Below are 11,367 nucleotides of genomic sequence, written 5' to 3'. Positions count from 1 at the left end.
TTCTTCAGCATTACTGGTTGGGGCATAGACTTGGGTTACTGTGATATTGAATGGTTTGCCTTGGAAACGAACAGAGATCATTCTGTCATTTTTGAGATTGCATCCAAGTACTGCATTTTGGACTCTTTTGTTGACCATGATGGCTACTCCATTTCTTCTGAGGGGATTCCTGTCCGCAGTAGTAGATATAATGGTCATCTGAGTTAAATTCACCCATTCCAGTCCATTTCAGTTCGTTGATTCCTAGAATGTCGACATTCACTCTTGCCATCTCCTGTTTGACCACTTCCAATTTGCCTTGATTCATGGACCTGACATTCCAGGTTCCTATGCAATATTGCTCTTTACAGCATTGGACCTTGCTTCTATCACCAGTCACATCCACAACTGGGTATTGGTTTTTGCTTTGGCTCCATCGCTTTATTCTTTCAGGAGTTATTTCTCCACTGATCTCCAGTAGCATATTGGGCACCTACTGACCTGGGGAGTTTCTCTTTCAGTATCCTATTGTTTTGCCTTTTCATACTGTTCATGGGGTCCACTGGAGAAAGGAATGGCAAACCACTTCAAATACAATATTAAATAAGTACAAATTCATAAAAGTTTAGATTGTTACCTGAAGGTGCTTGAACAATTACACTCATTCTTCTACGATCTGGATCAAATTCCAAAATATGAAGCAGCTTGTATCTAAGTGAAAAAAAATAAGAAAGACAAAATCTTTACTTTTTTGAATAATATTAAGTGACTATTAGTCTAGTCAAGGCTATGGTTTTTCCAGTGGTCATGTATGGATGTGAGAGTTGGACTGTGAAGAAAGCTGAGTGCTGAAGAATTGATGCTTTTGAACTGTGGTGTTGGAGAAGACTCTTGAGAGTCCCTTGGACTTCAAGGAGATCCAACCAGTCCATTCAAAGGAGATCAGCCCTGGGATTTCTTTGGAAGGAATGATGCTAAAGCTGAAACTCCAGTACTTTGGCCACCTCATGCGAAGAGTTGACTCATTGGAAAAACTCTGATGCTGGGAGGGATTGGGGGCAGGAGGAGAAGGGGACAACTGAGGATGAGATGGCTGGATGGCATCACTGACTCAATGGACGTGAGTGTGAGTGAACTCCGGGAGATGGTGACAGACAGGGAGGCCTGGCGTGCTGCCATTCATGGGGTCGCAAAGAGTCGGACATGACTGAGCGACTGAACTGAAGTGACTATTTGGAAAGAACCCCCATAAGAGATAAAATGGTTAATTCAGAACAAGAAATTAATCTCAACTATATTTTTTAAGATGATGGATCATGAGTCAATTAACAATACAAGATAGAAAAAGAAGGAACAGACTTTTATTAAGTATTGGATTGGAGAAAAACTTCATTCAGGTTTTGCCAAAAGATCTCATGGGAAAACCTGAATGACCATTTTGGTCAGTCTAATACTTAACGGAATGCCACATACTTTACATACCTTCTATCATTTAACACCCATGAAAACCAAAGGATGTAGGTCTTATCTCACTTTACAGATGAAGACTATTATACTCAGAAAGGCATATTCATTTGCCTAAGCCAAATAAGCATATGAGTGGCAGAGCAAGGATTGGAATGCGTATCTGCCCAGCTTCATGTTTCCTCACTAAAAAGGGTGACTGATTCTAAACCCTTTTTTCTGACCAAACACATTTGAGAAATATAAGCCCTCACATTAGTAACAGAGGCTCATTATAGCAGTGATTCTAAACCCAGGACAGGACAGCTGCGGGGCGGGGGCGGGGGGACGGGGAAGATCTCTCTAGGGAGCTGCAGAAGAATTTGGTGTCTGATGGTCAAGTGTGGAAGTTGATAAAATGAGCTAGACAGGGTCCCAGATAGAAGTGGTCAAAGACTGGGCACTATTTAGTTCAGAAAAGCATAGTTTGGACAAGCAGGGCTGGAGCTGAGATGTGATCAGAACTGATAAAAACCACAAAAGATATATGAATATGATAAGAACGGACTACTTTATCCAACAGTAGAAGTATTGGAAATGATACAACAGTTCCTTAATGTTTGAAAGATAAAAATCATTGGAAAGATAAAGAAATTTTTGTTTAGTGAGTAGAAACATAAAACTCATTACCTTTACATGTAAAAATAAACACATAAGTAAATTCAAGAACCGTTAAGCTAAAGTACAGATGAAAGATTCAGACCATTATATTATTATTGTGATGAGATACAATGTAATACTGACATCATTCTAGAGCAGGCCTTGGTAAACTTTTAAGGTGCCAGATAGCAAATACTTTAGGCTTTGAACATCATATATGATCTCTGTTGCATTTTTGTTTCTGAAAACATTTTAAAAATGCAATTTAGTCTACAGGCTATACAAAAACAAGCTGTAGGCCAGATCTGGCTTCTGGGTCACTTTACCGATTCCTGTTCTATAGTATTCAATACATAGAAAATTACATATAGAAAAAAATTACCGTTCCAGTTTTCCAAGAGTTTTAACTTCCATAATTTCTCCAGAATTACCAACAAACACAACGCCAAATCTAGGAAATAAAAGAAGAAAGAAATATAAGATATAAAGGATGAGAGGTGGACCATAAAGAAGGCAGGCACAGTGCCAAAGAATTGATGCTTTCAAACTGGTGCTAGAGAAGACTCTTCCACAGTCCCTTGGACAGCAAGGAGATCAAACCAGTCAGTCCTAAAGCAAATCAACCTTAAATACTCATTCGAAGGACTGATGCTGAAGCTGAAGCTCCAGTAGTTTGGCTGCCTGATGCAAACAGCTACTCACTGGAAAAGGCCCTGATGCTGGAAAAGATTGAAGGCAGAAGAAGAGGGCAACAGAGTATGAGATGGTTGGATGGCATCACTGAGTCAGTGGACATAAACTTGGGCAAACTCTAGGAGATGGTGAGAGACAGAAGGCCTGGCATGCTGCAGTCCATGGGGTTGCAAAGAGTTGGATATGACTGGGCAACTGAACAACATTTCATATTTTACGATATGACTTGAGTAAAAACATTTAAAATATAAGTTTAAGATGTATTAAAGTATTTCCTTTGAGAATATATAGCATTATTTTTAAGAACTTAAAGGATTAGAGTTGGTACAAAACAATACACACACAAGTATTTCTCACAACATATTTCATAGCAATCAGACAGTAGCTAGTGGTGCCTGGACCTACTACAACACTACTTCTGCTGTCAGAGTAAAACTTGCCATCAGAAGACTGAAGCAATGAAAGGACCAGTAGAATTGCCATTATTTGATAACACTGCTAGCCTATAATAAATGTGTTAAAATTTATGTAACAAAATTACTTTGGCTTGTTGTTAACTTTGGGTATGGGTATTCCGCGATGGCTCAGCAGGTAAAGAATCTGCCTGCCAATGCAGGAGATGCAGGTTCGGTCCCTGGGTTGGGAAGATCCCTCGGAGGAGGAAATGGCAAACTATTCCAGTATTCTTTCCTGGGAAATCCCACAGACAGAGGAATCTGGCAGGCTACAGTCTGTAGGGTCACAAAGTCAGACAGGACTGAGCACACATGCAGAATGCAGTAGACTTTTAAAGAGATCTCTTCAAAATACGACTTAATGCAAGCTTGACAACAAAATTAATGACATTTCACATTCTTATGTAGAATATTTTTATGTGCTTTTTTGTCTGAGAATTTAAAAGTATTTTCTTGTATTTTCACACTTTTATTTAAAAGGTATTTTTCTGAAGATTTGAAAATTATACTTAAACTACCTTGCAGCAGCTTCCACGAGAGCCTTTTCATCTGGTGAAGATGCATAGTACTCCAACTGGGCAGGTGCAAAGCTGGACTGCCAGGGACCATCACCAATGCTATCAGTCTGAACACTGCTAATCTGCACAGTGTGACAGAGACTGACTGCTTTAAAGAAGAGATCATGTTCTTTAATCTGCAGAAACATAATTAATATTCACAATAAAAATACCAATACCAAATAACATGTAGGAAACCAGAAACAAAATTCTAAAAAATGCCATTAAATACAGTTTGTAATTTGATAAAGATGTAGAACAAGAGTGCTATAATCTTGAATTGCATAAGTAATAGCTAGCTGGCTGCTTCTGACTCCAAAGAGTTAAGACGTCATGTTTGCTTATGACCCTTTAACATCTGACTATCTTTTCAGTAGACATAACCAAATTGCAAGTAAAGGTAAAAACTATTTTGTGGCAGAACTGAGATGGAAAAGGTATTAAATAAATTTAAGCTCTGTTCCTTAACAAAGTCTTATTTACTTCAAGGCAGAAAGCGCGTTCCTTAACTTAGTCTCATTTAAACACCTAGAGAACTAAAGTAGATACATAATAAGTGACAATTTAAGTTTGCTTATAACTATAAATTCTCAATGCTGAACCAAAGTATAAACATTTCAAATGTGTATTTCTTGCCCCACTAACATTTAAAACATTTTCTCCTACAACCCACCAACTACAAAGAACTACTATTTCAAATGAAATTCCTATTTATTAACTTAAAAATTGCTTACTAGTTCAGTTCCATTTTCAGGACTGGTTCTAAAGGAGGAACCGGCTGCAAGATGGGATAAATTGTTAACATGGGATAAACTAGTAAGATAAGATAAGTTTCCTTCTGAAGAGTCTGGTGTTGGTCCTTCAGATACAAGTCTACCATTGATTTCTTGGTATTTTGTACCATTAATTGAACATTCCCGAAACTGCATCTCGTTTTCTGTCAGTGTACCAGTTTTGTCTGTAAACACATACTCCACCTAGAGATAGAAAAGAAAACAAACTTTTCTGTTCAGGGTCTTATATTAGACAAAAAAAAAAAAAAAAAAAAGCTGCCCTCTGTCTCCTGATGTTGTTTACCTATTAACATTGATATACTCATGTTGAGAGTACAAATAATTAATGATGCAAGGTAACACAAAACATTTAAAATTTATAGACTTTTCTAAGTCTGTGGCATCTTTAGAGTTACGTTCATCTATAGAGGGGACTGATAGTTTTTGTTGAATCAACAGCAGAAATAGTTCCTGGTCAGGGAACTATATTCCACATGCCGCAACTGAAAGATCTTATCTTGAATGCCCCACATGCTAAAACCAAGACCCATCAGCCAAATAAATAAATTCAAATAACACACAAAAACCAGCTGCAATACTTCTGATGGCCACTTCTACAAGTATACTTTAGGTCTTTTTCATAAAGTGCCGTATTTATTGTAGTATTTATTTATTGTATTTACCATATTTATTGTATTTCTTAATAATTTAGCAAGTACTGTTGTCATTAGGTTCCTCCCTTTTCATTTTAAATGTATTACTGACAAAGTTTATGTTATACCCCAATCCCATTTTCCCATAAACCCTGTGGTTTTTAGTAAGTAATTTTACACAGCACAGTGATTTTTAGTAATGGATATGTCACATTATAGCAGAACTGATGAACTAAGATCCTGCAAACCACAGGGCACAGCCAAACAAACACACTGTTCTGATATACTATAATATTAGAAATTTAAAATATTATCATAGAAATAAACCAAAAGATAGGTGGAAAGATAAAAGTGCATGACTTCTCCCAGAAACCGTATTATAAAAACACGGAAATGAAAATTCAAAGAGAATTAGGAAATTAGGATAAATGGTCTGACACCCAAATTAATAAATTTCAGAAATAAAATTCCACAAAACAGAAACAGACTTGTTACTAAAGAAATAAGGAAAATTCCTCGAAGTGAAGGACATGTTTCTAGATTAAGAGGACTTGGAGTTATTTGCCCAAAGGGAGTAAAAAAAGACACCAAGGTGTATCATCATAAAATTTCAGATTCATTGCACAAAGAGAAGATTGTAAACATTAACGTTTCCAGAAACAAAACAACAGATCACATAGAAAAACTGAGACTCAGAATAGGATTGGATTTCTCATAGAAACACTGGAAGCCAGGAAAAAAATGGAGAACTGCTTTTGAAAATATTGAGGAAAAATAATTCCCAACCTAAATTATTAATCAAGTGTAAGAAGGGAATAAAGATATTTTTAGACATGCAAAAACTCAAAATATATCCATCTTATGCATCCTTTCCGAAGAAGTTATTAGAAGATGTGGTCCACCAAAATAAGAGAATAAGCAACAGGTGGGAAGACATGGGAAGCAGAGGGCAGGAAATTTAAAACAGATGGGAGACAAGGGAAGTTCTAGGGTGATGGAAAAGGAAGTCCAGGGTGACAGCTGAGAAGCTGGTCCAGAAAGAAGTCCAAATTGAAGCAGAAAAATGAAAGGCTTCAAAAGAGAAAGCGAGCAACAGAATAAAAAAGAGAAAGGAAATCCTAGATTACCTGCTGTGTTTGCATATGTAAGAGATGGTTCATACACTCATCAGATTTGTTTGTGGTAAATGAAAATTAAGAGAATGAAAAAATAGAACAATTAAGTCTAACAAAACCAAAATACATAGGAAAAATGTAATTATAGTACTACACAGCACACAGAGAGAACTAGGAGTTAATAAACTATAACAAAACAGTTCTAATAATGTTAGTAAGTGAATATTTATTAAATCCCAAATTGTGATTTAACAATATTGGGGAGCTATGGAGAGGCAAAGTGGGTATATGTCTGGAGATGTGTGTAGAAGGAATAGTGTAAGGGTTATATCTTTATATTTCATAGTAAATAATGTCTCAACTTTAAAAATCCAGAAAGAATACCATATAAAAATACAATGCTAAATAATGAAGAACAGTTTAAGATTTCAAAATGGGAAACAAGAAACAAGGTGTGGAGCAAAGAAAGTGGGGCTGTTTTTTAGTATAAGTTTTGTAATATTTAGTTTTATTAGTTTTTGTACATTTATTGTTTTGATAAAAATAACAAATTAGAAAAACAAAAGGATCATTTTTACCTGTCCAAGTTCTTCATTCAGATCAGAAGTATTGACTTGAGCTTTCTCATCTGATTCTTCATGATAGAGATCAAGATCCCAGCCAATAAAAAATGATCCAAGAAATTTTTGCAGTTCCACTGTCACGTACAATGAAATTGGAATGATGAAATTGTAGAGTACCAAAAAAGCAAGGAAGTCTGAAATAAATTTCAGAATCTGTGGGGAAAAAATGATTTTTGGTAAGAAAAAATATGAGAATTTCTTTATCATCACTGAAGAAAATAATCGGTTTCACATTTAAATAGACTATTAACTATATTCTGAAACAGAATAGCCTCATGAATTGAAATTCATTTATTGAATTGTCCTTTCAACACATTTATTGTTCTTTAGAATCTTAAAGAGAAAGGAAAAAAGATTAAAACCAAATTACTTAATTTGTTACCTTCTGTGCCTATGCGCAAGCCTGTGCCCAGCTGCTCAGTCAGGTCTGACTCTGCAACACCATGGACTGTAGCCCGCCAAACTCCACTGTCCCTGTAATTTTCTAGACAAGAATGGGTTGCCATTCTTGTCAGTCAGGGGATCTTCCTGACCCAGGGATTGAACCCGCGTATCCTGCATCACAGGCAGAGATTCTTAACCACTGAGCCACTGGGGAAGCCCAGTGAATTACTCTGATAGAAATGAAAATTAATTAATTTACTCTTTAGTTATAATCTATAATATACAGTAAATGGAATGAAAATTTCAATATCTAGTACTGAAGTGGAATGCCAATACAGATAATCTAAATTTTTGTGATCTTCTTTAACCATTCAAATTATGTCATAGGGAATATAATTGCTTATGTCCTAAAATGTAAAAAGCATACCAGTACAAACATGTTGGCTACTCTTCACATGCAATATCCTTTTGATATCCTTCAACAATAATACTTTTAGGGGATGACACTGATAACTCCTATCAGAAGTCACTACAAAGCATTAAAAGATATAAAATTTCCAAAGAATAAAATTTTCTTTATAACAGAGTCAAGAACATCATAAAATACCTTACTACTATTTCTTTGATGTTCTGTTTTTTGGTTATACCAAGGTTCATCCCATTTTTCTTCAGCTTGCCATGTATATTTCAAGATAGTACTGATGATGGCTTCAGAAATAAGGATTATTAGATAAATTATCAAAAATGTATTCATTGACCTGAAATGAAAAAAAGATAATATAAAATGTATCAATAACATGTTACTATACTCATTTGTTTGGAAATTATTATTGGTATTAAATAAGACACTAAATATATAAGATATTATGATAGCTATCTAAATGACACAATTTATGACCATTCAATTAAATCTATTTACTAGAAATAAAAGAACAGATACATACGATTACAAACATATTTACTATAGTTAAGCTACTGTTCAAAATGCTTATAGTAAATGACAGTTTTGGCCAGTTATTTTACTGTAAATAATTATCAAAAGATTTTCTACATTTTCAGGACCTATCTTACTTTATGTGCAAACATAACTAATATTTGTATAGCATTGATATTTTATAGAACTTCTGTCACAACCACTAACTTGTCTTATGTTAAACAAAAAACAACCTTGTCTAATATTTATAAAAACCTGTGAGGAAGAGATTGCATCCTTTTTAAAGATGGTGACCAAAACTAAAAAATCGTTCTGTAGATTTCCCAAAATCATACAAGTCATGAATTGACTTTAAAATCCCTCTTCTTTTCACTGGGCAAGCTTAATATTTTATCTCTAAAGTCCTTCATCAACATTCTGTTCTTTTCAGCACATGGATTTTACATGGATTTTGTTAGGTGTACACCTAGGTACTTCTTTGGGAGTGGTGACTGCAAATGGTATAATTTAAATTTCAATTTCTGTCACTGGTGTTTCTTTTTCAATATCATTATTTAGTGCTGTGACAGTTAATTTTGTGTGTTGATTTGACCAGGCTAACCAGAGAGCTGGTAAAACATTGTTTCTGGATGTGTTTGTGAGGGTGTCTCTGGAAGAGATAGTTAGTTCAATAGACTTAGTAAAGACATACGCCCTCACCAATATAGCAACTAGTCGCTCAGTCATGTCTGACTTTTTGCAAGCCCACAGACTGTAGTCTGCCAGGCTCCTCTGTCCATGTCCATGGAATTCTCCAGGCAAAAATACTGGAGTGGGTAACCATTCCCTTCTCCAGGGTATCTTCCTGACCTAGTGATCGAACATGGGTCTCCTGCACTGCAGGCAGACTCTTTACTGTCTGAGCCACCAGGAAAACCCCAATATAGGCAGGCATCATCCAATTCATTGAGGGCTCAAATGGAACAACAACAACAATAAGAAAAGGCGAAGGAAGGAGAAATTCTGTCTCTTCTTGATTAGGGACCTCAGAGCTGCTGGTTCTTAGGACTTTGGATTTGGGCTAAATTATGCCACCAAGTTTCCTGGGTCTCTATCTTGCATTTGGCCGACTGAGACTTCACGGGCTCCACAACCACGTGAACCAATTCCTATAATAAATCTCCCCTTATATGTAACTTAGGTATAAACTACTGGCTTAGTTTCTCTAGAGAATCCTAATACAAGTACTATACATTTTCTTCTCAGCACTGCTATAGCTACATTCTACAAAATGTGATTGTTGTATTTGTATTAATTTCTAGGTATTTACAAATTTTTTCTTTGAAATTTCCTATTTGACCCACAGATTACTTAGAAGTGCTTCAGCTGCTCCTTATCTGCCAATACTTGGAACCTTCAGTTTCCATTTTTACCACTTCAATAAGTACGTCTTGGTATCTCTTTGTAGTTCTACTTTGTATCTCTTTTGACTAATGATATACACTTTTTCATGTGCCTGTTGGCCACATGTATATTCTCCTTTGTGAAGTATCTGTTCATATCTTACCTATTTTTTTCACTGGGCTGTTTTTATTATAAACATATAGTTATTAATATATCATTATATATTCTGAATACAAGTTCTTTGTAAGATAGATCTTGTGAATATCTTCTCCCAGTTTGTGGCTTATTTGTTCATTTCCTTAATTGTGTAGTCTGATGAGAAGTTTTTAACTTTGAGGAAGTCCAGTTTATCAATTTTTCCTTTTATTTATGCTATTTGTGTCCTAAAAAGTACTTAGTTATCTCCAGGTTGTGAAGATATCTTCCAAAGTTTTCTTCTAAAAGTTTCATAGTTTTAGCTTTTATGTTTAGATCTATGATCCATCCTAAAAATTTTTTTGGTGTACAGTGTAAGGCAGGAGTTGAAGTTTATTATTTTTTTTCCCATTTGAATATCCAATTGTTGTTACATCATTTGTTGAAAAGACTTTTTCCTCACTGAATTCACTTAATGCTTTAGTTGAAAATCACAATTTCTCAACTCTCTATATTTTAACCTACTGAACTATCTTTTCATGCTAAAATCATACAAAACTTACTGTAGCTTTATACTGTCTTGAAATGAGGCAATGCAAATCTTTTTAAGTTTTCTCTCTTCTACCACTTCTTTTCCCTTTGATCCCTCGATCTAGGTATGCTGCTGCTGCTAAGTCACTTCAGTTGTGTCCGATCTGGGTATAGATTTACCTATTTTAATATTTGCAAAGAAGCAACTTTTGGCTCTTAATTTTGTCTATTGCTTGTTTTTTATTCTGTTGTTTAAAGCCTACATTTAAAATATTTCTTCTCTTTATTCTCAGATCGGGTTTAATTGCTTCTTTTTATCCAGTCATTTGGGTAGAATTTATGTGCCTGTTTTGGAGTTCATTCCCTTAAATGATTTTTCCCTTTTTAGCTGCTCCTTCAGCTTTGAACTTTGTCCTCTAACGTCTACACACGATAAAGCTCAGGCTCTCTCACAGCCTGTGCAGCAGCACAGTAAGTAAAAAGGGCCCTCAGGTAAAAAGCTGCACTCCCCCTTGTTGCTGCTGTCATTTTTCAGGAGTAGACTCCTTGCCAGTTTCTGTTTTTGATCACTTTCCAATGCTTTCAAATACTTGTTTATTAATATTCTGTCCAGATTTTATAATTCTTTTCTGTAGGAGGTTTAGTCCGCTCAAGTGGTTCCATTATTATTCAACAGTTTTTATTTTAAAATCATTATTTTAGCATCTACAATATGCCAAATATTGTGCAAAATGCTACATGTATACATAAATGTTAGAAAGCATCCATTCCTCTTTGACATTGATCTTAATATTTGGAGGGGTGGTTTCCTGGTGGTCCTCAGTAGTTAGGACTCTGAGCTTTCAGTGTTGTGAGCCCAGGTTCGATCCCTGGTTGGAGAACTAATATTCCACATGCTGTATGGCATGGCCAAAATACATACATATACCTATTGCATCTCCTCAAAATATATACATATATATATATATTTGCAGGCAAGGGACACAAAAGCAAAAAGGGACTATATCAAACTAAAAAGCTTTTGCACAGTGAAGGAAACTATCAATAAA

At 35.4% G+C, this 11,367-nt stretch overlaps 1 protein-coding gene across 3 annotated transcripts in view; it reads right to left on the bottom strand.

Annotated features, from left to right (window-relative positions):
- ATP11B (ATPase, class VI, type 11B) overlaps window positions 1-11,367 on the bottom strand; it is a 140,375-nt gene that overhangs the window by 66,979 nt on the left and 62,029 nt on the right. For all 3 annotated transcript variants that reach the window (XM_010855636.1, XM_010855635.1, XM_010855638.1), the window contains 6 exons: window positions 7,943-8,093; window positions 6,907-7,104; window positions 4,522-4,764; window positions 3,749-3,924; window positions 2,465-2,533; window positions 617-690 (listed from right to left, as the gene is read on the bottom strand). In XM_010855636.1, the coding sequence (XP_010853938.1) occupies window positions 617-690; window positions 2,465-2,533; window positions 3,749-3,924; window positions 4,522-4,764; window positions 6,907-7,104; window positions 7,943-8,093 (911 nt within the window). The remainder of the gene's footprint in view (window positions 1-616; window positions 691-2,464; window positions 2,534-3,748; window positions 3,925-4,521; window positions 4,765-6,906; window positions 7,105-7,942; window positions 8,094-11,367) is intronic.

The sequence above is a fragment of the Bison bison genome, unplaced genomic scaffold (assembly GCF_000754665.1).
Source record: "Bison bison bison isolate TAMUID 2011002044 unplaced genomic scaffold, Bison_UMD1.0 scf7180017864367, whole genome shotgun sequence".
NCBI classification, from domain to species: domain Eukaryota; kingdom Metazoa; phylum Chordata; class Mammalia; order Artiodactyla; family Bovidae; genus Bison; species Bison bison.
Note: the sequence above shows the minus strand (reverse complement) of the source record. Positions and strands in the feature narration are given on the sequence as shown.